Below are 27,666 nucleotides of genomic sequence, written 5' to 3'. Positions count from 1 at the left end.
TTCCCGAAATGAACAAGCACAATACCCACCTATCTGTCTGTATAAATACTGATTCCCAAACCTAGAGAACTTATCACAGGAATAATAAACACAGACGTCTGTAACACTCTGATGGTAGGCAGATTAACCACAAGAGTTCTCACCAAGCCAAGATAACAATAGCTATCATTTATTGAGCACTTACTATGTTGTTGTTAAGGTTCTAGTGCTTTAGATGAATTATCTCATTTCATCCCCACAGTAACTTTGAGTGAATTCCAAAGCCTGTATTTACACTATCACATATTTAGTCACTGAGTTCCTCATTAACTGCGGAACATTTCCTGCCACTACGACGTGAGTCAAGAGGTTGGCTAAAGTGTGGCACTCATAAATAGTTAAAACCGAGTTGCTTACCATGCGCTAGAAGCGTGGCTAAGAAATGGCTTCACGGGCATTATTATTTTCAGTCACCCATTCCAAGGATGAGAGAGCAGACTGCAGAGATGTTAATTTTCCCAAAGTCACACAGCTAACAAGCAGCTGAGCTGGGACTATTTGAATCCCAAATCTATACGCTCTTAACCTCCTCGCTACACTGCTTCAGAAGAATGTCGTACAAGGAAATTCGAACGGAGCAACGTTCCTCCACACCTCAGACCTCCCTGCTTCCCGACCGGGGGTGTGACTACAAGTTAGCTTAGGTTTCCAAGCTTCGGGACGCATCCCTATTTACGTGAATGGTAAGCAAACGCAAGTAAAAGTAACTTTCCAGGTTTGCTGAAAATTTAAATCACGTTGATGGCGGGAAAGCGGACGATCCCAGTTAGCCCAGGGTTCAGATCCCATGCCCTCTGGAACCTCGGGGCGAGGGAGGAAGCGGCTCCGGATGGAGAGTAAAGAGACAATAGGATAAGGAAAGACAGCCTTTCCTCCCTGGGGAGCAGAGGCTGCCCGGCGGGCAGAGGGAACCTGCAGAGGGCGGCTTCTCTCCTCTTTTCCTGTCCCACCCAGTCTGCCAGCCCCCCACCCCCACTCCCGGGCGGCCTCGGCGGCCCAATCTGCGCGTCTCTCCGCGCTGCTCCTGCTGGCTTCTCGGCGGTTCCCGGCGGATCTCTGCGGTTCCCGCCCCCTCGAGTTCAAAAGGACGCGCGGAGTGGCGCCGGCCCTTTCCGGCAGCCCGTCCGACTGGTAAGGTGAGCACGCGGAGGAGGGGACCTGGGCGGGCCGCCGCCCACACTCACACTGCAGGCACGTCTGCCACGGCAGGAACGCAACCCGGAGCGCGGCCCTCGGCTGGAGCCTCCGTCGCGGCTGCTGGGAACCGGGTGCCCGGGACAGAGCGCAGCGGGCCCTGCCTTGTGCTGGTAACGCGGAGGGCCGGGAGCCGGGGCCGGGGTCGCGGGCGGGGGCCGAGCCCCGACGTCGCGGAGCTCCCCAGGGCGCCCGGCCACGGGCTGCGTCCAGCGGCCCTGGTGACCCGCCCTTGGGGTTCGGGAGACCGTGCGCGGCCGGCGCAGAGCCCAGTGAGGGTGGGCTGAGGGGTGCGGGCCAAGCCCACACGACGGGCAGTTTGCCGCAGGCCGAAGGCGGCACAGGACCCTCCCCTCCAGTTTCCGTGGCCTGGCTCCCCGCCCCGAGGCCGCGTCCCGGCCTGGACGCCGGCCCCCAGCTGGGGGGCTGCCCTCCCCGGCCCTCTCCTGACACCTAGTGGATGGCTCCGCCCAAGCTCCCGCTGAGGAGGGACAGAGTACCTGGCCCTGGTTTGGTGAAATGGGTCCGCTAATTTGCATACCTCCGTCTGACTTTCTCTGGCCTTGACGAATCTCTGGCAGACGTGGCCCAGGGAAAGGACCTCGGGGTAGAACGTTCAGAGGTACCGCACCTCAAGTGCAGGAGGTCTGGGATCTGCTCTTGGTACCTGCAGCCTGGGGAGATACAGCACTCCAGGGAAACCAAAAGAGAAGGATTTGGGACTAGATCCGCGGGAAAAAGAGGAAATGAGGAAGAGAGACTCAGGAATACCTGGCACCAGGGGCCTTCCTGGGATTTCCAATGGTTTCCACCCCAAGCCGGAGCCCACCCACTTCATTCCTGTCTTTGTACCTCTTCCTACAGATCTGCGCCTCCCGCAAGGTACCGTCTGCTTGCTACCATGGCTAGCCTCCCAGTCACGCCTTCCCCAGAAGGTAGGAGATGGCCTTTCCCAATCCGAATGGTGAAAATTTGTTCAGCCTCCCCCAGCCGCAGCCCAGTCCTGGAATTCTCAGGCCTCAGCCCTGCTGGGAAGACCCTCCCACCTCTCTGCCTGCCCCACAACAGAAACGGTCCAGGGAGGAAGCAGAGGGCTACCAGAGTGCTGTGTTGAGTGTAGTCTGAATCTGAAGTCTCCTGGACCTGAGCCAATTCCTGGCACTACCACTGAAAACTTTATGACCTTGAGTGCCTTATCTCACCTCTAAGCCCCTGTTTCCTCCTTGTAAAATGGGGGAAATAGTGCCTCTCTTAAGAAGTTATTTGTGAGGATTAAATGAGATATGTATTTACTAAGCACTCAAAAAGTTAGTTACTATTATTATTGTGAGTGAGTTAGAAACCCACCTTTTCCTGGAAAGGAATTGTGCCTGCTTTCTAATTCCACTTCACTGATGATAGCTCTCCAGGGAGGGATCTACCTTTCATCTTTGCGAGACTGGTTTCCACTTTGCATTTCATAACCAGAGCCAGACAAACCATCAGATATTCACTGATTATTTTCATTATGTGCTGTCAGGGTGAGGGAGGAATAAAACCTTGGTTGGGCTCTGGGCTCTACACCTTTGTTTTCCTATGCACAGTCCCGTTTGTCCATAGAACAGACATTCTCCGCAAATGTGGAACCAGGTGAATTCCAAATGACATCCCCAGGGCAGCTACAGGAGTGCCCTCTGTGGCCAAAGGTGCAAACAATCGGAACTGAGAGATGGTAGGGATGGGTGGAAGTCTAGATTGGTCAGTGAAGGCTTCGTGAGTGGGAAGGGACCAGAGCCTTTACCCTTGAAGGCTGGGTGAGGTTTTTACAGGTAAAGAGGGGTGTAGCTTGTATTCCAAATAAAGATACCACCGTGCGTGCAGGTTCAGAGACTGCAGTTACTCTGAAGGGTGCTCTGGAGGACAAGGCAGAGGACCTCCACGATAAGCCCCTCATAGGGGAAAGAGATGACGCCTGGGTGACCAGCTGAGGAATTAAGATGGGCTAAAGGGGGACTGTTTACATTCTTCATTTTTTTTAACTTGTGGTAAAATACACATAATATAAAAGCTGCCAGTTTAACCATTTTTTGTCACACAGTTCAGTGGTATTAAGTATGAATTAACATTGTGCAACCATCGCCACCATCCATCTCCTGAACTTTTCATCTTCCCATACTGAAACTCTGTATCCATCAAATAATAACCCCCCATTTCCCTCTCTCCCTAGCCCTTGGTGACCAACATTCTACTTTCTGTCTGTATAAATTTGATGAGGGACCTCATATAAGTGGAGTATTTGTCCTTTTGTGTCTGGCTTATCTCAGTTAGGATGACGTCCCCTAGGTTTATCCAAGTTGTAGCATGTGTCAGAAGTTCCTTCCTTTATAAGGATGACTTTTATATATAAAATCATTTTATATGTATATATATAATATACATATTATCTTTATCTTTATCCATTCATCTGCCCATGGACATTTGGATTATTTCCACAGTTTGGCTATTGTGAAGAATGCTCCTTTGAACATGGGTGTACAAATCTCTCCTTGAGTCCCTGCCTTCAATTCCTTTGGGTATATATCCAGAAGTGAAATTGCTGGATTATGTGCTATTAGGGCAACTCCCCCAGGTCTCCTGTCCATGGGAACCCACCCTGAATTCTGTGTTTACTTTTTGAGGAACTGCTGTAATGTTTTCCACAGTGGCTACACCATTTTACATCACCAGCAATTCCACAGGGGTTCCAGTTTCTCCACATCCTGGGCAACACTTGTTATTTTCTATTTCTTGTGATAGTAGCCATCCTAATAGGTGTGAAGTGCTATGTCACTATAGTTTTGATGTGCATTTCCCTAATGATTAGTCATGTTGAGCATCTTTTCATGTGCTTATTGGCCATCTGTATGTCTTCCCTGTAGGAATGTCTATTCAAGTCCTTGCCCATTTTTTAACTGGCCTGTTTTGTTGTTGTTGAGTTATATATTTACATTCTTGACCCAACAAGTGACACGAGTGAAGTGGCAATTTAGGACATATTATGCAGTCCGCTATTCACTGGGCTGAAGCAAATGTATTCAGAGCCAGGAATGGAGAAATCAGAGAGAGTGACGGCTTGTACTCTGAGGGTCTTGGACGTTTCTTCACCACCTCCCCACCTATGCACCCTCCTGCCCCTCTTCCCTACTCAATCTATAAAGGTCTCCTAAGAGGGGTATCTTTTGGGGGTGTTGAAAGTGAGGATGCATTACGGGTCCTGGACATTGTTGCCTTTTGGGGCCTGTTCTTCCATTTAAAAAGATATATTTTAAAGATGGCATTGTACAACTGCATTGATATAAGGAAGAATGTAGTATTAATATAATAAAACTACTAATAGTTATATTTATAATTAATTGCTGGAACAATTAAGTCAGTTCCTTGACTTAAGCTTCATACAGTTTTTTCTTATGATTTTAAAAGAAATGAAATCATTAAAACCATTTTCGTGGGTCCCTAGAGACTCTGTGGCCCCGCTGTGCCGAGTGCGGAAGTCACCCTATTGGAAGTAGGAAGGAGCCAAACCCGGCGCTGGGACTCGGCTCCCCCTGCCACATCAGGCCTGTTCCTTGCCGCCTGATCACACTACTACCTCCTAGAGAGTCCTCGCTCTGGACTAGACACTCAGCATTTTTCATCCCGCTTATTCCTCACCAGAGCCCTATAAGCAGGTTTTATTCTCATTTTACAGAAACAAGAACTGAGGTTTGGGGATGTTGAGCCATCTTCAGAGGTTAAGATATTCTCACAAGGCTAAGTGGCTAATAATGGCAGAGGCAGGATTTTGTGCTAAGTCTGATTTACTCCAAAGTCTGTCTTCTTTCCGTCAGGGTATACTGCTCTCAAAGTCCCACTCCACCCCACTGCCTGGGCACATAAGAGAGAAGGAAGGAGAAAGGGAGCAGAATTCAGGGCAGGTTCCCATGGACAGGAGACCTGGGGGAGCCGCCCTGTGTTGGGCAAGTCTAGAGCAAATAAGTAGATTGGCAGACTCCGATGGTAAAGGATCTGATGCCTCAGTGGTAAGACATTTAGCCTGGAAACAAGGGCCACAGAGAAACCAACAAGTATCTGGGTTAACAAAGAAAGCATGAGTACAGTGAGCAAAATAGATCTTGAAATTCATTTGCTTTTGGTTAGGATTTGGGTGGAGCCTCACATCTGGTGGTCCCCTGCCCCATGCCTCCCACCTAAAGAAAAAAAGGGTGCTAACAGTCTTTCCAAACCTGAGAAGGGAAGGAAGAGAGTAGCATTATTATTCCTTCGTTTGCATGAGAAGACAGGAGATAAATAGGGTAGAAAGAGGAGATAATGGGGGGAAAGCTGTAAGCCATTCCTTCCCATCCCCACCTTTTATGCCAAGCTTCCTGAACTTGGTTTACTTTGTTGTTGTTTCCATTAAAAAGCTACTATATGCCCCTCAGGGAATGGCCTTCTAGACCTTTTCTATGTATATAACATATGTATATACAGATATATATGCATGTTTGTAGTTTTAATACACTTTTTTACTAACATGCAATCATGTTACCCATAATGCCCTAGCAATTTGCTTTATTCATCTAACCAGATGTCCTGTCCCAGAAATTGTAGGTCTCCCACATTTTTTAAAACAACTGTGTAGTGTTTCCAGAATGGATGGCCTGTAATTTATTTAATCTTTCATTGCCGATGGACATTCAGATATGTGTCACTCTTGCAAACAGTGCTACAGTGAACACCCTTTCCGTTCTGCAGTAAAACTCAGAGAACCACATCCAGTGGACACATAAACAAAACAGTTATGGAGGCAGAGCAGGGATGTCTGCAGAACTTGGAGAGTTGATGGTGTGCAGTGGAAAGAACCCTGGAATGACAAGACAGATTTGAAGCCTCACTTAGCCCACCACTGAGTGACCTGGGCTAGTTGATGTAGCTTGCTGAGCTGGCTTGCACAAAATGGTAATACCAACCCTGCTTACATCACATCCTTGGGGTGGACACAAAATTATATTTGTTTTTATAAACTATAAATCACAAATGTTGATTACAGTTCTGATACTTGAAGACTGAAGGCCCCAGCTCCTTAGCTCCCAGGATACTCTGTGTGACCTTTGGTCTGAGAAAAGCTTTTGTGTGGAGTTCAAAAAATCTGATTCTTAAAAAAATAAACATTTTATTCTGGAGTGATTTCAGATTTATAGAAAATGCAAAAAATAGTACAGAAAGTTCCTGTGTGCCCATGAGCCCATTTCCCCTAATGTCAGTATCTTACACGGTCGTGGCATGTTTGGAAAACCAAGAAATTAATGTCAGTGTTGAACTGTTAACTGTAGACTTCACTGAGAGTTCACCAGTTCAAACTTTTGATTTTGAGGAGAATTCTGATAGAACACTTTCAATTTATAAAAATTCCAAAATTCAGGCTGAGAAGGTCCTGAGGGTCAGCTAGCTACCCTTCCTGTGCTAGAATCCTCTCTCCAGTACCCCATGGAGCATTTGTCCTGTCTTGGTCTTCCATCTCTGGGGAGACATGTATCTCCCATTCATTTCTGCCAGTAGTCCTACTGTACAGGTCATCCCTTTGCATACTTGAAGTCAGCTTTCAAGTTCCAGGCTCCCCCTAAGTTCTCAGGAAAGCAAGCTTTCCTTGGCTGATAGTGGTTTCCAGGCTCTTCACTGTGTGTGGGCTGCTCACCTCAAAACTATCACACAGATGCAACTCAGCAGTCTGGGAGTGGCACAAAGTTGGACTGCATGATTACCTTCATTATGAGAGACTGTATTTATATTAATGGTGCCTAAAATAGCACAGGTTTTACTTTTTTTATGGTTATTTTTTTATGACCATCATAAGAAATTTGAAAGATAAAGTATAAAGAAAAAAATAAAAATCACTCCAAATTCTGCGACCTGGCTACCACTATTCCAACTAAGGGTATATATCCTTTTAGTGTCAGTTGTGTTCTTCTGATCCCACTGGACATCTTTTCTGAATGCTGCTACTGAGCTGTGGCTTCTCCATTCTTTATGAGTAGTTGGTTTCCTGGACCTAAGAGCAAGGAATCTTGAATTCTGATCTTGTTCAGTTTGCCCATTTCTTGTTCAGTCTGCCATATCACTTGAAATGTCCCTGTTTCTCAACCTACTAGTTGCTCCTCCTGCTTAGAGTCTTTCACACATCTGTCCGGCCTTCCCTGGGTCTGCAGGGGTTTGCGTTTACCCAAAGGGCACCAAGCGCATGTATAAGGCACCAATATAATGGAATACCAGAACAAAAGGTCTTACAGATATTTAATATGCAATACATTAAAAAGCAAGCAAAAAAGCCAGTCGTCATAAAGGGGGAAATGATACTATTGGATTTTCTTATACCTTGTCTTATGATTTCACATTTTTATTTTGAATTATGTAGACACCTTAATTTGACCCTGGCATGGTTTCACATAATAATGTCCATTCAAAAAGCACTCAGGTCATATCCCAGTGGAAGAATCCCTGGGTACACTCCATCCTGACCGTCAGCTACTATCCCACTTAGTCCTTGCAGCCAGACTGTGTTTCTCCAGGAGGCTATTGTAAACAGTCTTATCTCGTGTTCTGAGATGAGCCTCTATCTGCTCATGCAGCACCTTCAACTCTCCTTAACACCCCTTCTCAGCCTCACTCTCAACGGATGACCTTGCATTCTGCTTTCTTGAGCAAATTCAGGTTCTCAAAAAGAACTGCCAAAGGTTCCTGCTTCCCGCACCTACCTATGACCTGCCTCTGTGCCTGTGTACACATTAACAATGAACCGTCTCTGCTCTGTGCAGCCAGCCCCTCTATCTGTGCACTGGATCCCATCCCTTCAAAGACACATTCCAGTCACTCTCCTCTCTCACGCATCATCAGCTGTTCCCTCTCATATGAGTCATTCCTATCTGTATATAAACATGCTGTCATTTCTGCCATTCTTAAAAACAAACTTGAACTCCCTTCCCTCTCAAGCTCCAACTCCATTTCTCTGGTTACCTTTACAGAGAAAAGAATTTATCTATATTCTGCCTCCTGTTCCTCCCCGTCCATTTTTGTCTTGAACCCTGTTTAAACCAGGAGCTTAAATTCAGCACTTCAAAGCTGCCCTCGCCAAGGTTATTCATGAGCTCTGAGTGGTAACACCCATGGTCCTCCTACTGGATCTATTTGGCTGCTACTCCTCAGTCCCCTTTACTGTTCCTCCCTGGGCTCAGTCCTTAGTTCTCTTTATCTGTACTTACTCCCTTGGTGATCTCATTCAGTCTCATGGTCTTAAATATGCTGACTTTTTACATCTCCAACCCAGACATCTGCACTTGGATATCTACTAAGAAATCATGTCCAGAATTGAACTCTGGATTTTCCCCTCCAGTCTCCCACAGGCTTCCCGTCTCAAGCAACACAAGCCTTCCTTCCCTCCAGTTACTTAGGTCCAAAACCTTGGCGGTGTCCTTGACTCCACCCCACATCCTGTCATTCTTAGCTTCAGAACATATCCAGAATCCCACTGCGGTAGAGCAGGGACACGGGACAAGCATCATGGTTAATTTTTCCTGCCTGTGATGAAAAATGCCAAGATATAAACAGTATAGTAAGAACAGGAGGGACTCCACCTTAAGGCTCGGATGCCATTTTAAAAACCAGAGAGTTAGGATGTAAGATTCCTAACATATTTTATGGTGATCAGCCAATAACTGACCCTATCTTAAAGCAGGGCAAGCAGTCCTAAATGATATGTCCCCACTGCTTGAGGTTGATCACTATCTTGGAGAAAAACAGGATCAAGAGATACCTTGTATTAAGTTTATCTTAAAGAATATCTAGAGGATTGATTATGGGTAGTGATGTAATGTCTCTCACCAGATTTAGGCATCATGAGACCACATGTCAAGCCCACACCACCACCCCTCACTTTGCCCCATTCTTGAGGTCCTTAAAAGACACAGTCCCAAGCCTTTAAGCGCAACTCCCCTCAGGCTGCCCACACTCCCCTTTCTTCGAGTGTATACTTTGCCTTAAATAAAGCCTTCTCTCTGCTCAACTTTCTGCATTTCATCTCTACGCTCTTCCAGTAGTAAGCATCTTTGTTACTTTTCTTTTTCATTCAATTTTCTAGACTTAAGCACATGTCTTCACTCTCTCCATTATACTTCAGACAAGTAGGGAAGGACTACTAAGATCTCTGATTTGGGCTTGCAGGTTCCCATCACCTGGGTTACCTGGACAGGACTGCAGCTGCACGATCATGCTCTTCAGTAGCCTGCCCTAAAATCTCCGTTCTTTGCTTTGGGGAAGTTCTCAGAACATAATCTCACTTCATCCAATCCTCCTTGGATCCCCCAAATCCTGGGGTGGTAGGGGCTTAGTTCCCACACCAAGCAGATTCAAGCAGACACTGAAGGCCAGGTGACACTGGCTTCAGGAGTTGGCAAGGGATCTGCCCTGTGCTGAGCAGGAATTCATTGAACTTCCCTTTCCTCCCTCTGTTCTTCCTTGCTCTCTACTGTCTGTATGGCTGCTGACATTCACTACTACTTTCGCTTTAATGAATTGCTTACCTATACCTGTCCAACCTGTTTGTGCATTCTTTCTCTATCAGAGTCAAGAACCCTCCCCGTCTAGGTTTAGGTTTCATCTAGTGCACAGGGAGAGACCTCCCCAGATGCAGCTGCCCAGCAACACCACCGCTTTTTCACTGGGCAGTGCTAGAATCAATCAGTGCTGTCCTGCAAATGACAAAAAGCCTCCCTTTTTCAGTGGATGCAGCTGTGCCCTTGTGCCAGATACAACTTGCTTCTACTCCTGTCCCCACCTTCCCACAGCCTGTTTTCCACCCTGCAGTCAAAGGGATCCTTTAAAGTCAATTTCTGTTTCAATTACTTATTGCTGCATAACAAACCATCTCAATATCTAGGAGTATAAAACAGTAGCAGTTTATGATTTCTGATAATTCTGTGAGTTGGCTGGGCACTCCTAATTTCACCAGTGCTCACTCGCGCAGCTGCAAGCTGCTGGAAGGCCAGCCAGGCTAGGAGGTCCAAGAGCTGACCTCCCTCACACATCTAGCTGTTGGTACTGGCTGTCGGCTGAGCCTGGGGTAGTCTCTCATCCTCTACTGGGCTAGACTTCTGGTCTAGCCTCATCACATGGTGGTCTCAGTGTTTCAAAGTGTGTTCTTCGGAATTTCAGGCCCCACCCCAGACCTATTGAATCAGAATCTGCTTTTTAACAAGATCCCTAGGAGGTTCTTATACACAGAAGTTTGAGAAACACCACTTTAAAATAAAATAAAATCAGTCTCTGCTCAGAAATCTCCAAAAGACTCCCATCTCACTGAAAAAGCCCAAGTCCTTCCCTGGCCTGCCCCACCCATGCATGCAGCCCCCTCCACTTCACCTGCTCCTACTCTCTCCCTCACTCTCTCCAAGTGATCTCCGTACTGCATCTTTAACACGCCAAGCATGCAGTGGCCACAGGGGCTTTCAGTGTTGTGGATAGCCCTACCTTGAACTTGCTGTCTCCTCTGCCTGAAGCCTTCCTCTCCCAGGTCACTGCGTGGCTGCCTCCCTCCCTGTCTGGGGGTCTTTTCTCAAGTCACCTCATCAGGGAGGTTTTCCCTGGCCACCTCATCCACCCTCAGCTTCCTCTGCCCCTTCCTGCTTTTTCTTCCTACATAGCATTCATCAGCATTAATATAGTTTATCTTTAACTTATTTTGTTTATTGTCCATCTTCCCCCTCTCAGAATGTAAGTTGTATGAAGAAAGGGTTTCTTTTTTTTAACTATGTTAAAATTAGACATAACATAAAATATACAATCTTTAAGAATATGGTTCTGTGGCATTAGGTACATTCCCAGTGTTCTGCAGCCACCCCCATCATCCATCCCCCGCACTTTTTCATCAAACTGAAACTGCCTGTTAAACAGTAATTCCCCATCCCCCCTCCTCCCAGCACCTGGTAGCCATTATTCTGTCCATCTCCATGACTATGACTGACAGAGGTATCCCATATAAGTGGACTCATACCGTACATGTCCTTTTGTGCCTAACATATTTGACTTAGCATGATGTCTTCCAAGGTTCATCCATTTTATAGCATATGTCGGAATTTCCTTCCTTTTTAAGGCTGAGTAATATTCCATTGTATTATATATCATATTTTGTTTATTCATTCATCTGTTCATGGACATTTGAGTTGTTTCACTTTTTAGCTATTGTGAGTGATGCTGCTGTGAACATTGGTGTACAAATATCTGTTCAAATCCCTGCTTTCATTTTCTTTGGACTATATATCCAGAAAGGGAATTGCTGGATCATAATGATAATTCTGTTTACTTTTTTTAAGGGACTGTGAAGGCTTAGATTTTTGCCTGTTGTGTTTCCAGAGCCTAGGAGAGAGCCTGGTACAGAGGACATACTCATTAAATTCTTACTGAATTGACTTTTTAATTTCCCTGTCTATGAACCTAGAATCTTAATCTAAGAAGGCTGTGTGACTTGTCTGACCCATCTTGCTCATAGTGGTCCCATACTAGCTCCTAATGCTTGGTGTTTCAAGATCAAGGGCCCCAACAACTTGTTCTGTTTGCTGGGAGCCACATCAAGCTCACCAGTGCTTACAAAGGAGGATTGGGGCAGCTCAATCAAAACTTAACACAGCTTTGTAGTGAGAACCTTAAAAATACAACAATCTCAATGAAAATGTTGACTCTGAAATCTCCACCATGGAACCCCACCTTCTTTCTGTGGCCCATCAGGCTCCTGGCCCCACTTACTTTTACAGAAGCCCCTACATCACCAATAGGGATCCCAGAATGCTCTGGGCCATTGGCTGTTAGTTATCTGAATACCTTTTAGAGTAGCCTGGTGCTTTCTGGGTATGTCCCTTCTCTTGAGCTCACCTCCCCACATCACTGAGTCTCCTGATGATGCTCTTTTAGTGCAAAAATCATTCTCTTTGATAGGTGACAGAGGCAGAAGGGCTTGGGAATTCTGCTTCTCTGTTATCTCCAACCTGACGCCTTCAGACCTATCCCTGTTCTTGCTCTGTATGTATCTCTTTATAAATTGTCCTTCACATTGTTTTTTTGCCAAGTTGAGCTACATAGAGCTTCCTGGCACTACTCTTCTAAGTTTTGGACAGCTTCTGATATAGGCATTTATGCTATAAAACTCTTATGTACAGTTTTTTAAAGCCTCATATTCTGAAGTCACATTACTGAAACTGGGCTACAGGAAAAATAGGATTGGGGCAGGCCATTCAAAATTTCTGAAAGTTTGTAACAAGAACCCTAAAAGTATAACAACAGTCTCAATTAAAATATTAGCAGTTAAATCTCCACCAGTATTTGAACCTCAATCCCTGTCACTCCTTTTCCTGCTGTGCCCTGGGATGTGTGCTTCCTCCTTTTATAGGTAGATTCCAGTGAGCCTTCACTTCCAATGGAGGCCAATTTTCATCACAAATAAAAATCTGATGTAGAGTCTGCCTTCTTCATTAATCCACTGTTTTCACATAGAGATAAATTTATTTGTACCTCTTTTTTTTGTACTTCCTGCTTCACAGATGCCTTAATATAAAATCAACCAATAACTGCATCCAAGGAAGGCACTTCTATTGAATTTTATGTTTCTTAAGGTCTTTCTATACTGCTGAAGTGGTCTCTGTAGTTGTAGGAAGCTTGCCTCAGATCACATCAAACATTAAGGCTGGGGAAGTTGCATATGAATGGACATGACTTCCGCATTAGACTGATAACATTCTCTACTTACCAACCGCCTTTGAGCGAGTTCATGTTAGAGGCACTCTCTTGGTAACACAGCAGTCTGTATTTGATCGTGGTCATCTGATTTTTCTTCTGCCTTTATCCATATCTTTTAAACCCTGAAACTTTTTGGAAAGCTTGTTATCTTTCATTACCTCCTCCTCCCCCTTGTTGGAAAAAAAAAAGGACAGTGGTAGGAAGGTTTAGCCTGAACAGGCTGTTTGGGCTTTGGTGCAGGTAGTTATGGATTCAGACTTTGGCTCCACCTGCTGTTCCTTCCTGTGTAAAAGAGGCAGGACACTTAACTTTCCCTGGGTGTCAGAGTCCACATTAGGAAATAAAAACACCCCCTCTGGAGTTAACCAGTGCTGTAAGGATGAATAATTAATGTATCTAAAGCACCCACCAGGAAGTAGGGACTTAGTAAATGGCAGCTGTTATCCCTGGGATCTTTGCAGAACTTCCTACCAGGAATCATCTTCCCTCCCAGACTCTTCCCAGGGAGTCATATACATCTGTGTCTGTACCCTCACTGAAATTCAGCTCGGTGGTCATTGGGTCCCTGGCTGACCTCCTCACTGCTGCCTTCCCAGCATCTGTGACAGTACCTCTGGCACATGGAAGGTGCAAAGCAAATGGTTGTTGATTGATAGAACTGAATCTTACTCATCTTCATATTTAAGCTTCTGTACATAAATTATTCTTATTGTCTTGTAAATCTTAAGTTCTCAGATGTTTAAGAAAGGCTAAGAGCAACTGTACAGAATTCTAGACCAGTGGTGGGAAGATGGAGGGCAGCCCCAGGGGTGTCTTGGGAGGAAAGTGTGTGTGGTGAGGGGCAGCAGTCCAGGCAACGATCAGGTGGGTAAACTGCAGGGCTTCTCTTTGATGGAAGGCACCATGTAATCTCAGAAGTAACATCCTATCACTTTTGCAAAATTCTGTTTGTTAGAAGCAAGTCACAGGGTTCAGCCCACCTATATAGCCCTTCCATGTGAATTACACAGGGTGTGAATACCAGGAGGGAGGATCCATCTTAGAAGCTGCCTACCACACTCCCATTTTACAAATCAAGAAACTGAGGCTCAGAGAAGTGTAGTCACTTCCTTAAGATCACCTGTTAATATGCTGGGGCAAGAGTCAACCCTAGAGCAGCTGATTAATCACTAAACATAGATAAAGTCAGCTTAAGTAATATAAGCAGTAGCTACTGTATAATGCCTACATGTTCTCTCATTTAATCTTCACAGTAGCCCTGCAAAGTTGGTTAATACAGTGCCCATCAGTAACCAAGGAGAAAGCATGAATGAATCAAGAGATGTAACCATTTGCCAAGATCACAAAGTAGCTCAGTCCTAAGGAAAAAGTGCAGAAGATGGAGATGGATTTGGTCCTGCCTTGGGAGGGGAGGCCCTCTAGGCAACCCACCTCCGCAGTTCATCAGGCCTCTGCTTGGTCCGTGTGAAAAGAGCCCTCAACACTGCCGGCCCTTCTTAGCTCTTCTCCCACGCTCACCAGAGTACTGCTGGTGACTTAATTTCACTTGCCCTATGTGGAAACCTGAATATATCAGGCACTGGACAGGAAGGATGCTCATGTGCTGTGCTCCAGCCACACTGACCTCTGAGTCCTCTGGTCCCAGAGCTTTGACCCAGGCTGTTCTCTCTGTCTAGAAGGTGTCCACCTGTCCCTTTTACCCTGTAAACTCCTACCCCTGCTTCAACTCCCAGCTCAAATCTTACTTCCTGGAAAGGCTGTTCCTACTGGCAAACCAGGCCAGGCCCCTCTGCCACATGCTCTCCTATATGCCCAGATGTTTCTTTTGTGGCCCGTGTCACAGTTCATGACTGTGAACCGTGGAGAGCTGGAGGTAAGCTTGATGATGGCAGGCTGCATCTGTTTTGCTCACCATTATATCCCCAGTGTACAAGCACAATGCCTGACACAGAGTAGGCAGTTTATGAGTGCTGCTAGTATTTAATGAATGAAAAGGGAGTTGTGTCCTCTGGGTGATTCCAGAGTCCATCAGCCTGGTTTTCCCAGGACACCTCTGCCCTGCAGTAACTTTAACTTAATTGCTACCTTTCAAACCCTACACTAAAATGCCAACTTGGAGAGAACTGAAGGGCTTCTGACTTCCCTTGCCAACACTTAAAAAAGACTCCTGGAGACTTCAAGTTTTGTAGTATTCTGACCCTGCATAGTGACTTCAGGGGTGAGACTTTCCAGTTCTGAAGGATAAACCGATAGCAGGAGGAGGTGTGAGGTACATTTTAGGGTAGGAGAGGCCTTGCTCCAGAAGTTTTCAATTGCAGGGCCTATCCTAAAGTTTTAAAAAGGGTTTTAATAAGGGAGGAGCATTCTTTCATTATTTTAAAATGTTTACAAAGAGTTTTTAAGAACAGGGAAGAAAGACATGTACCATACAATATAAATATATATGTGTGTATATATACTCATCATCTGGTCTCGTTTATGTGTTATATAGTAATAGCTTACCCTTATGGAGTTACTTACTACATGTCTTACAACCCTGTAAAGTAGGTACTATTATCTCTATTCTGCAGATAAGGAAGCTGATGCCCAGGAGAGGTTAGGTAACTTTCTGAAGGTCACACAGCTAGTAGAGGACAGAGCTCAGACCTGAACCTCATCAGTCAGGTTCTAGAGCCCATACTCTTAAGCCACAAAATTGGGCAGAGAGAATTAACCCATCAAAATGCTCATTGTCTTTGGATGGTTTTTTAGCAGAGGAAATAGAAGTATTTTCTCTTCTATTCTGTGGGTTTTTAAATACAGATTTACTGTAGAGAGTGAATGATACATTTTGAATAGGGAAAGTAGGGTGGAGAAATTTGAAGGACGAACATGTTTTAGAACAAAAGAATTCACCCCGTTTCCTTTCCACTTTCCTGAATTTTCCAGAAGCATTGATGATCACAATTCTGCAGGTCACTGAGGCCCCGTCCCCAGAAGCCGAAGCCAGCACGGCCCTCATTGCAGGTAACGAAGGCTCTGAGCCCAATCCAGGGAGCCTTCTGAGGTCAGAGCTGTCTCACTCCACAGCCAGAAGCCCAGTGTGGTGAACTAGGATTTTCCCTATATAGGAAAGCACACACACACACCAGAGGCTATAAAAGATTCTTAGAGGCTTTATGTCAGAGGCACTGCCTGTAAATGATTGGTCAGGAGGTGCCCACACATAGATGGTAGGTGTACATGGGCACCACACTCTAGTATGTGGGTAGGGACACGTGTGGTTTGAGTGAAGAGGATGGGAGGGATCAGAGCAACTCCTACAGGAGGCTATGGATTTAAAAACCCTTCCTGTTGGGATAAGCTATTTCCTGTTTCTCCTGCCTGTCTCTATCATAATCATCAGGAACTGGTTGAGGCAGGGTTCATTTTGTCCGAAATCAAAAGCCTCGTGTCTTAACTTAAACATCAAGAGTCTCCAGATGACATGCACCGTTGAAGCTGGGCTTGGAGCGGGAATATCGATTTGGAAGTTGACACTAGTAAACTAGAAAAGGAAGATCCTTATGAAAATTGAGGGAATCATCTGATTCAGGGGGCCCCATGAATTACTGAGATGTCCTCAATCCTGAAACATCTCTGCTTTTTCCCTCTCCTTTCCAAGTTGTTATCACCGTGGTCTTCCTCACCCTGCTGTCAGTCGTGATCTTGATCTTCTTTTACCTGTACAAGAACAAAGGCAGCTATGTCACCTACGAACCTGCAGAAGGCGAGCCCGGTGCCATCCTCCAGATGGAGAGTGACTCAGCCAAGGGCAGGGAGAAGGAGGAATATTTCATCTAATGATTCCCGGCCCCAATGAGTATCTCCAGGCTCCAGTGCTGACACCGTTTTATTTATTAGGTGAAAGTTTTATTTGAAAGCAGTGAGCAGCTTTGATTGACATGGGAAAATCTGGGCTTCTAGGACACAGGCCCAAATGCCAAAATTACTGATGCCAGGGACCAGGAACATGGAGAAAGCTGCTTATGTCTTTAGCCAGACCTTTGTGACACAGCCACTGTTTGAGACTGGATGACAAGTGGAGCTATATCAGGCAGTATTTGAGTACATGCCCAGTCATCTTCACTTTTCTTCACAGGTCAAAGGGAAGGTTAGGGTCACCTAGTGGCAGCCTGAGTGGAAAGTGTCCACAGATCTTCTCAGATGCTGGATACCACAGTAAAGAAACCAAGCAAGGGGGCAGGAGACTGTGGCGACCTCACCTCCTGATCAATGTGCTGCAACCCTTATTAATCTGAGCCCCTCATACTCTCCAATGACCTCATACCTGTGCTGTTTTTATCATCATTAAAAATTGTTACTGATAACTACATTCTCCTGTGCAAGAAATAACTACCTTTACATTTTGACTTACCCGTGCTTAAAACCTTTGAACATTTTTCTTTTGCTTATTTACCTCCTTTGCTTATATTCTCCCCAGTAGAAAGAACTCTAGGGATGTTTTGGAAGTTCTGGAAGGCTCAGGGATTTAAGAGAAAGATGGTCCTGGAAAAGTTGTCCCAGAGAAGTATCTTTGGAAATACATACTGGAAGATGAATTGGTTTAGCCTCCATCCTGGCAGGGCCCAGAATTTCCCAGGGCCATTTTATGTGTACACAGGGAAAACCAGGAACAATCTACCTCCCACTTTCCCTACCAGTGTCCTGTGAATCAAGCCCAGAGAAGCTTCTTGGATCTTAGTCTCAAAATGAGGTATGTTTAAAAAGCACAGTGTTTTGGTAGAAATCATTAGCTCCCCCGATATTGTTTACTTCAGAATTATCCCAAATCTCTTTAAGGTCTTAAATGTATTGCTAACATTGTCCAGGCTCAAGTCCACCCAAGAGTTGAGGAATCAATCTTGGCAGCTTAGATTCCAGGAGTTTTCAGTATTTCTCCACACACAAATTTTATACTAAAACATTTTTCTCAAATCAAACTAGAGCAAGAGATCAGTCATTCCCTTTTTTCTGAGTTTATGTTCTGAATTCTTCTGGCATAATAGGCTTTTAAGAATGTGAACACTTAGTAAAATGAAGTTAAACATCTAGAACGGAACTCGTGAAATGGGTCAAATCTTAGCCTTGCTATCCTGCATTTATTTCAAAGGCTTCATTAAACACAGTAACAACAGTACCTATCTGAAGTCTAGGTGGATATAAAACATGTACCAGAAGAAACCTGAAGACAAGCTGAGTAAAGAATCCTTGAAGTGAGGTGTAATGCAACTTCATCACTTTATTCAAATCTTCAAAATAGTCTTTATTCTACATTTTTAGTATAAAAAATCCACAAGTTAAGTGCACCACAGTGTAGAGAGAGACATACAACGCTGAACTTCCATAACAGTCAATGGTACAGTCAAACATCACATGTACAGAACACAAAATTTAGATGAACTGAAATTATAAAATAAAACCCAATTTCCAAAAACAAAAATCAAAATATTAAGGATCCCTGAAATATACTTAACCCTAATGAGATTTCACTGGACTCAAGTCATTCTGTAGTGAGGCATTCACAATATGACCCCATTAACCCAGCTTAGGAATTCTTGGGAGCCACCAGTGGCTGCATCAGACAATGACAACAAATGGTAACCAATTTTTCATCTGAAACTCCCCTTAATTTGACTAAAGTCATTAGCTTTTGAAATGTATCCTCCCTCTTTGCCCTCACATTTTAAACCAAACTGTTTACAGTACAGCTTGCACTGGTATCCTTTGTTCTAACAAAGCTGTTTTTCTGGCACCAAAGCAAATTTGGGTTTGATTCATATATTGAGACAACCTATGAAGAGGGTCCAAGAGGCACCCTCCACTTTTGCCTGAGGAGATGCAAAAGCAGAAGTAATGGGGTCTGTGCTTGGGGTGCACAGGGGGTTTCAGAGGATCCTTGTGAAAGACTAGTTAAAAGATGACAAGTAGGAACAAGTGCAAGGAGAGAAGGAAATTAGTCTGACTGGCTTTCTGTCCTGCACCATTGATTCAATGGAGATTGGTGGAAAGGAATACAAGATGGGTTGAGGGTGGGGCATGGGGCAAAGGATGCAAAGGAAAAGGTAGATGACTAATGCGTTTCATTTATACCAAGTAATATAAATCAAAGACTTAAAGGAGATTAAAGACCAATCAGAATAATTTGGCAACTTTAATTCTTAGAAAGATCAAAGTTCCCTCCAAACCTAATTTGATGTTTTATTACTAAAAGCAAACACCAGTATGGTACAGTATTACTCCGGAGGAATTAAAGGAAGATCCTTAGGGCTGCTTCACCCACATTCATTTTATGAATGGATACCTCCCCTACCTCAAAATGCTTTAGGGAGGTACTGCTACCATAACTTGGTTCCTTATTAAGTTTGAAAAGTGCCTGAAAGTTTGGGCACCAGAAAGACACCCCAACAACATGTGTCTAAACTGCAACTTCAGGTTAATATGACTAAAGCAGTTACATTGTGAGAAGTGCTGAAGGTATGTGATGTCTTTCCCGGCATAGAGGTGGCCTCGGTTCTTCACCAGATGGTGTAACCACCATCTGTTCCACCCATGAAGAAGTTTCCCTTCCGCTGAGTTATGAGAACATTGGCTCCCTGCATGACTGCAAGCTGAGCAGCATTGGGAGGGCATCCAGGGGGTGGAGGCTGCAAGGAAAAGATAAGGTTGATCAGGCACAGGGCAGCTGGTAGAAGGGAACGGGGCACAGGTGAAACAGGATCCATCAGGAAGATGGCAATGCACTAACCAACAGCACCTGAAAGCTAGTTCTGCCACGAATCTGGGTTGTAAAGCAGGCCTATATTCTCTGTAAACCCAAAGACACAAACAGAGAAGGGCACCTATCACTCATTCAAGGGTTCCAGAATGCAAAAGTAACCCTATAGATACCTTCTGAACATGGACAGTCCACACCCATAGGCATTTTCAGAGTAGACAATCATTCCCACTCAGTCCAAAAATGGGGGTGGGGTGCCGAGTCCACAGCCCTATATCACAGGGTCCTTGACAGTTTTCAAATGGCTACTAGGTAATCTGAAGGCTACCTAATGACACCATTTTCACTTCATCTCTTAACATGTGGTCATTAAGTGGATGGCCCTGGCAGGGATCCTTTGGTCCTCTTAATTTCCATGCATAGGGGAAATAAGCAGAAGACAACTAAAATCCCAGTATCTATCTAAACACTACAGGGATTATGCTTTTTTTTTTTTAATAACTGTGGTCCTGACACAAGCCATGCTGATTGCAAATATTAAGTAAATACTTAAGGAATGTTATTAGACCAGCACCAAAGTGAAATAAAAAAGTAGCAGGCAGGACTGTTAAGACAGGAAAACAAAGGAATCTGATTACCTCAGACCCCAGTGAATGTGCCAGATGCTACTAACTTGCCACACAGTTCTGCCCCCTCAACTGCTTTCTGCCTGACTAATGGATGTCAGTAGTTAACACCAATACCGTTATTATACAGGGGTGGTAAAAAAATGAGTATGTAGTCATTTCAGAAATTTTAAATACACAAGGGCTGAGTTTTTTCTGACAAGGTCATACTCACAGGAATGTTGCCAGCAGTAGCCCCAGCTCCAAATCTGGCACTTGCATCGTACCCTCCTTCCACCAGCACTGCTGAGCCAGGTGGATAGATGGGACCAACTGGATAATAAGCCATGGGGATTGTGGAACCTAAAGGTCCAACAGCCACAGATTGGGCCATGGGAAGATACAGTGAGGCACCAGGAAATGCAGCTGACATGGTTGGGACTGTGGCAGCCCCTGGGTGCACAAAGCTTGGACGATAGAGCTAGAAGAGGCAGAAGAGAAGGTAATGTGTTACACTGACATTCTTATTTCAGATCTCTTCAATGAGTCAATTCATTCTGCAGATCAGACTCTTGAATTACAAAAGTTGCCTTTCCATTGCCACTCAACTGTCTCCTAGATCAGGTCCTGCAATAGCTAATGTTAGGCTTAACAAATGCAAACTCATCTTCTGAACCTCAGCCTGTGCCAAATAACATAAAATAATCAGATAATGCATCCTCAACCCAACCAGAAATTGCTGAACTGTAACAGTGTTTTAGATTGTTCATGTGAACACTCTCCTGTTTGTGAAGAGTAAATAAATATGTGGAGTCAGACTTAGCACAAGACTGAAAATGTGATTCCAAGAGTATATTTAGTTCAACTCTAGAAAACGGGAAGCACCTCTGAGTAGGCAGGTGGAGCATCAGTATATGGGGGAGCCTGAGGAAGATGCAAGGTCTGAGGGTACACTGGGTTCCCAGGAGGCTGCACAGGGTAGGTTGGCTGCGTTGGATATTGACCTGGAAGACAAGAGAAAATGTGTGTTGCCTTCCACACACACACACACACATAGCAAAATGGGGCAGGCTTATTGGGTAGCTAACCTAGTGGGAGCAGGCAGATAATTTGAATCAGACTGCCCTGCAGGGCCCGATTCCTGAAACCAAGAAACTAGCGTTCCCTTTGCACTCTTATAACCAAAGACGCTGGCCAGAAGAGGTGCTCTTTCCACTAGCCAACTGGCGTAAGGGGAAAGTCTAGCTGGGTCCAAGTTCCTACCAGAATGCAGGGCAGGTCTAGGCACCCGTTCTTGACAATGCTTCAAGGGTACATCCTGCCTCTGTCCTGGGTGGTCTCCACAGGCCTGACTGCAACTGCTCAAGACCTCGTGAATAACGGTGCTTAGATTATTTATCTCACAGATTCCTACTCAAGGTCGACTTCCAAATAAAAAGAGGGAATGCTGGAAGTGAACCTTGAGACCGTACAGAGGGTGGAGGGGAACGTCCCGAAGGGAGAAGGCGAGGATTTTGTTCTGACAGACACACTGGTACGTACGATCACAAGAACCGCGAGTAGTTCAGGCCGCCAGCGAAAGGTAAGGGGAAAGAGACCATCCAGGCCTGCAGGCCGGTCCGCAAACGCCGGCACCTCACCAGTTAAGCCCGAGGCCCAGCCTGCGGATCAGGAGCGCGGTGCCCCGCCCCCGCAAGCTCTCCATTGGCCTGCCCAAATCCCTACTCTAGCTCCCCATTTGCTCCCGCAGATGTCCATTATGAGAAGGCTCCCCCACCCCCACCCCCCAACCCAGAGCCTGCAGCTCCAAACTGCGCCACAGAGTTTAAGGGGGAAAGGGCCGGGAGGGAGCGAACAGCCGTAGTTCGGGGATGACGAAGGCGTCTGGCGCAGGCCCCAGGACTGCAGATGGCCCAGGAGCGCGGCGCAGCTCTCCCCAAACCTGGCATTCGGTGACCCTGAATCCCGGGCTCGCTCGCTCCGGGCCAGCAGTACTCCCCACGACGGCCTCTGCCGCTCCCTGTCCTTGCCTTTGCTGTTCATGGTGGCTGCGGGTCCGGTTCGGCTGGGCGTCGCGGACGGTTATTTTTTTCGTCCTCTTCCTGTTCGTAGTCACTTCCGTGTCACGTGACGAGTCGTGCGCCTAGCGTCACCCGACGCCTGAGTGCCGCCGCAACCGGAAACCCCGCCCCTTTGCCGGGTCTCCAGTAGCGGTAGGGAAGGCCCGCATGATCCGCCCACTCGCTTTGGCTCCTCCCGCTGGGTCGTGTCCACCTACCCCGCTCCTGTCCCTCAACTGGAAGTAAACCAAATGCAGGTAATTGTCTTTAAACAAAATTTTTTTCTCTCTTGGGCACGCGAAAGCAGAAGCATTAAACTTCCCCGAAATCATTTTCTATCTGCACATCGACTCAAGGTCACCTCACCTTAACCATCCAAGGAGGAGCATAGATTTCTACAAATTTCGCTGCCTGGAATGTGCTCCCAGTCTTGATCTATCACAAGTTCCCCTTCTGCCAAACCCAACACAAGCCTCAGCTCCACAAAGATGTATTTTACCAGTCCAGCTTATATCTGCCCTGTTCTGAATTAGACCATCGCTCGAATCTTCTCTGCCTTGTCTGTTCCACCGACAGGGTGTCGGTATTTACTTCTGTGTCGCTGTCTTTATCACCAAAAGGGAGGGCCATGCTATTACTAAAACGGGCACACTCGGTATCCAGAGAGTGCTTGTGGCCCTGCTCTTCCTTTGGCACCTGTTACAGGTTACCTATATGGTGCTTTGTGTATATTCCTTTCTGTGTCGCTTTGCCTCTAATTGTTCTTAAGAGCGAAGATGTCATCCTGAAGGCAGCAATTAAGTTTTTCATTTCATCCTTCATTTTAAAATATCTGCCGAGCACGTGCTATATATAAATACAGAGATGGAGCTGAACAAAACAGCCCGACACTACTCTCTCATGGAGTTTACCTTCTATCTTGTAGTAAGAATATTAGAAAAACATCTGAAAGGGAATGTTTTGGAAATAAAAGTCCTCAGTAAACAAATAGAAGCCTTATAAATATCTGCCTATTAATTAATTAAGCCACTAAAAAGACCTCCACTCACTCCAACTCAGGAATCGCTTGCTTTCATCTACAGTATTGTATCACAGTTTGCAAAGCGCTCTTAAAATGCCCTTTTTTTCTGAGGTCTTCACAAGAACCCTGTGTGAAGACAGGGCTTATTTGAGCATTCCTGTTTTTCAAAAGAGAGAATTGAGTAAAGAGATTTGCCCAGAATCAGGTCTTGTGTCCTTGCCCCAGGTTCCCAAGTCTGTTTTTGTTTTGTTCTTACCACTTCACACTGCCTATAATGACTAAAATACTTCAAAAGTCCAATTTCCAGGACTGTTTGTCTTTGGAGTTCTTTTAGGTTTTCTTCCCTTTATATTCACATTATTAATTTGGTTCAAACTATTAAGACCAGTATTACAATAGTATTGTTATATTATCATTATTATATGTTGTTATATAATAATCGTATTTTTATAAATACTATTAAGCCTATGTTATTTACCTTTTCCTGTATTTCTGACTCTAATCTTCTTGAAGGCAACACAGTGTTAGACATTTCACTCATTTGTAGAATACTGACAGATGCTAGGCATTGTTCTAAAACAAAACAAAGACCTCGCTCTTGAAGCTCACTTTTTAGTGCAGTGGCTTGCAAACTTTTTTCTCCAAAATCCACAGTATTGCACTTCAGATCATGACCCAGCCCACACATTTATAAGCATATATAACTTCTCTGATCTAATACTTGTCCTTCTGTTTACAATGTGCTGTAGTATTCTCTATTCTCTTCTATTTCTTTTTTTCAATTCTAATTGTGATTTCATATCCCACTAACAAGTCAGGACCCTCAGTTTGAAAAATAAGGTTTTTTTAGTAGACTTTTATCCCCAGGCCCTTATACTTTTCTTTTTGCATGAGGTATGCAATCAGTAATTGGTGAGTAAATGAATGAATAAATCCTTGGAGGTCAGATCAGGCAAGTCTTCTTTCCTGCATCCAAACTTTCTCAAAAGAGATCCTAAACTGATTCCATCCCTAAGCCTGAAACTGGAGAGGTCACTAATCTATCCCAACCCAAACCCTGGGGGATTTCTGCTCAGGGCCTCAGCAAATAAAGAAGTGAATCTAAGAAAGGAAACTTCCTGTATTTCTCTTTTTGGGTCCTCAGTTAGGGACTCTGAAATTGTGTTGGCTATAGCAGTCCATGTCAATGAGTGTAGGAGGTGGACCCTAAATCTAGACACTGATTCTGGGCTGTCACCAGCTAGCTGACTTTGGTCCTCATCCATTCAGCTCCTATTTATTCCCTAACATGTATGGATCATAGACTGCACCAGTTACCTTACAGATACCCACTTAATGTCCTGAACAGACTCTGAGGAAAGGTGCAGGTAAGGGAACTGCATTTCAGAGAGGTTAAGTAGCTGAACTAAGTAACACAGCTGCAGAGCCAGTGTTCAAACTCAGGTTTGCTTTGACTATGCAGACATTTTTAATCTGTTTACATTGTTTTTAATCTGTTGCCTCCCAAGGATATCAGTTTCATCATCTGCCAAAAAGTCACACAGTCCTTATGTCACCTCCAGCTCTAAATCTAAACTGTTTTAGAAAAGGAAAAGATCAAAGAGAAGCATGGGAAGAACAGAGAGGAAGTGGCAGAGCTGATAATCAGGTTGTAAATTCTGGTCTGGGCCTACCAGATGTTAAAAATACAAATACTTCTACTGGATGGTAAAAAGCCATTACCCCAAGCCCTCTCCCCAAGTACCCTGCTCTGCTCTAGCCCTCCACTGGACACTCCCTTCCCCCAGCCAGGACCTCCCCTTGGTCCAGAGATTAGGGTTAACTCTTGACACCCAGGAAGCCTCCAGGACCCACTCCAGCTATAGCAAACTGCCCGCAGATTGGCCAGGGCCTCCTCTACAGGACATTAGGTATTTTGCCTCTCACCCTGGGACCTGGGCATAGCGCAAGCCAGGCAGAGCCAGGTAACATTACCAACAGAAAGGGAAAGGTTGGTACAGTATGGGAGAATATATTTGTAAACCATTTATCCGATAAGGAGTTAACATCCAAATTATATGAAGAGCTCATATGCCTTAACACCAAAATAAATAATCCAATTAAAAAATGGGCAGAAGACCTGTATTTATAAAAAAGAAAATACAGATAGCCACCAAGCACATGAAAAGATGCTCCACATTGCTAATCATCGGGAAACCACTATGAGCTATCACCTCACACCAGTCAGAATGGCTACTAGCCAAAAGACAAGAAATAACAAGTGTTGGTGAGGATTTGGGAAATGGGAACCCTCCTACACTTGGTGGGAATGTCGAGTGGTGCAGCCGCTGTGGAAAGCAGTATGGAGGTTCCTAAAAAAAACAAAAATAGAAATACCATTCGACCCAAAGTGGGTAAAATTGTAACATTTCCAGAGTTTCTCACCTGGCTTTAGTGCATTTGCATATCCTCAGGGGTGGAGAGAAGTTTGTCTCCATGTGAATGGGTAATTACCTGGGCAACCAAAGGGTGTGTCTGAACCTGAGAGTTTAAAGGGAGGGGCTGGCTTGCTTGCGGGCTTGCTTCTTCAGGAGCAGAGAGAGAGACAGACCTGTACTGCAATAAACAGGTTTTAAACTTTATTTCTCCCTTTGACTGATTTCAGTTTTAGAGGTATTTTGCCCCAGGATTTCCTCTCCCCGGACTTACACCCAATAATTCCACTTCTAGGAATTGACCCAAAGAAAACAAAATTCCTGGTCCAAGAAGATATATGCACCCCTATGTTTATTGCCACATTATTTATAATAGCCAAGATATGGAAGGAACCTAAGATGAACCTAGATGAATGGATGAAGATGTGGTACATACACACAATGGAATATTATTCAACCATAAAAAGAAAAGAAATCCTGCCATTTGCAACAACATGGATGAAGCTAGAGGTTATTATGCTCAGTGAAATAAGTCAGACACAGAACGACAAATATGATTTCACTTCTTTGTGGAATATAAATACAAAGCAAAACAGAATGAACAAAACAGCAGTAGACTCAGACACTGAAAAGGTACTGGTGGTTACTATGGGGAAGGGTTGGGGTGGGTGTGTGAGAAGAGTGAGGGGGATAAAATGGCACAAAAATTCTCGATCATAATGTCAGTTGTTCATGGGGATTGTAGTATAGCATAGAGAATACAGCCAACGATTCTGTAACATTTTCCTATGTTAACAGATAGTAGCTGTATTAGTTGGGGTGAGGATTTAATAAGATGAGTAACTGTTGAACCACTGGGTTGTATACTTGAAATTAATATAAGATTGTGTATCAACTTTTTAAAAAAGAAATGGAAGGGTTGTAAACTACTGCTTTCTCTGGCAGGTGGGATTAAGGAGCAACTGCAACTTTACTGGACAGGATTAAAGAGCCTCTGTGTTTTTCATTCTCCTGGTTTCCCAAGTAGGATAAAGATGTTCATTTATCAAACATCCCTTCTTGAATTAATTTAACTACATACTGAGTATCTGCTTTGTGCCATACTCTGTGATAGACAGTAGGGAAACAGTAGTGAAGAAGCTGGCTTAGTCCCTACCATCTTGGAACAGTCTACCTAATGGGAGAGCCAGGAAAGTAAACAGATGATCATAATAGATTGTGATTAGTACTGACATAAAGACAATATGGGGCAATATGAGAACCCATAGGTGATGTACCTAATATCTTCTACTCAGGGAAGGCTTCCTGCTGGCAGTGATGTCTGAGATGAAATCTGAAGGGTGAGTGGAAGTTAGAACTAGTGAAGTGGCTTTCTCAAAGAGGGAACAGCTGTGCGGAGGCTTGGAGGTGAGAGAGCTCAGCGAGCGAGAAGGCATGAGACTATTAGGTCCAGCCAGGGCACAGATCACAAGGTGAGGACGGAAAGGCAGTGATCCAAGGTATGATCAGAAGACAGACCGTGGGGGCTGGGGGTGGGGGCAGTGCCGGAGGGAGCCTATGTTAAGACCCTGGGTTCCATCCTACAGACGCTGGTTAGCCACTGAAGAGTTTTAAGCAGACAAGTGAAATGATGTTTTTATTTTAGAAATATCTGTCTGGCTACAGAATGTAGACTAGATTAGAAAGGGGCAAGAGGGAGATGTGTCTGGGAGACAAGTCAGATTGCCAGTGTGGTGATTTAGGTGAGGGATGATGGCACACTGGCCTGGGGAAGGGGCGATTGGGTAGAAAGAAGTGGGGGGATTTCAGAAATATTTAGGAG

General features: G+C 44.9%; 2 protein-coding genes and 1 long non-coding RNA gene across 5 annotated transcripts; 2 read left to right on the top strand and 1 right to left on the bottom strand.

Moving 5' to 3' along the window:
* The first annotated feature begins 590 nt into the window (after window positions 1-590).
* SMAGP (small cell adhesion glycoprotein) lies at window positions 591-17,362 on the top strand. The gene is made up of 5 exons (XM_036915108.2): window positions 591-673; window positions 882-1,175; window positions 2,098-2,168; window positions 15,937-16,014; window positions 16,652-17,362. The coding sequence occupies exons 1-5, from the start codon at window positions 591-593 to the stop codon at window positions 16,828-16,830; spliced, it is 705 nt and encodes a 234-aa protein (XP_036771003.2). The 3' UTR covers window positions 16,831-17,362.
* An 886-nt stretch (window positions 17,363-18,248) lies between these two features.
* DAZAP2 (DAZ associated protein 2) lies at window positions 18,249-22,518 on the bottom strand. 3 transcript variants are annotated; one of them, XM_036915101.2, is made up of 4 exons: window positions 22,380-22,518; window positions 21,235-21,353; window positions 20,585-20,830; window positions 18,249-19,673 (listed from the first exon to the last, which is right to left on the bottom strand). In XM_036915101.2, exons 1-4 carry the CDS (start codon window positions 22,390-22,392, stop codon window positions 19,545-19,547), a joined length of 507 nt encoding a protein of 168 aa, XP_036770996.1. In that variant the 5' UTR covers window positions 22,393-22,518; the 3' UTR covers window positions 18,249-19,544. The 3 variants fall into 3 exon arrangements, with proteins under 3 accessions (XP_036770996.1, XP_036770998.1, XP_036770997.1); XM_036915103.2 differs by having other exon boundaries at window positions 20,662-20,830; XM_036915102.2 differs by having other exon boundaries at window positions 22,292-22,421.
* Window positions 22,519-22,582: 64 nt separating this feature from the next.
* Window positions 22,583-27,207, top strand: LOC130679016 (uncharacterized). Its single transcript, XR_008992017.1, has 3 exons — window positions 22,583-22,666; window positions 26,140-26,477; window positions 26,790-27,207. It is a non-coding gene; the product is annotated as an uncharacterized LOC130679016 (long non-coding RNA).
* Window positions 27,208-27,666: the final 459 nt, after the last annotated feature.

This window comes from Manis pentadactyla, chromosome 10 (assembly GCF_030020395.1).
Source record: "Manis pentadactyla isolate mManPen7 chromosome 10, mManPen7.hap1, whole genome shotgun sequence".
NCBI classification, from domain to species: Eukaryota; Metazoa; Chordata; class Mammalia; order Pholidota; family Manidae; genus Manis; species Manis pentadactyla.
This window is presented reverse-complemented; position numbering and strand designations above follow the sequence as displayed.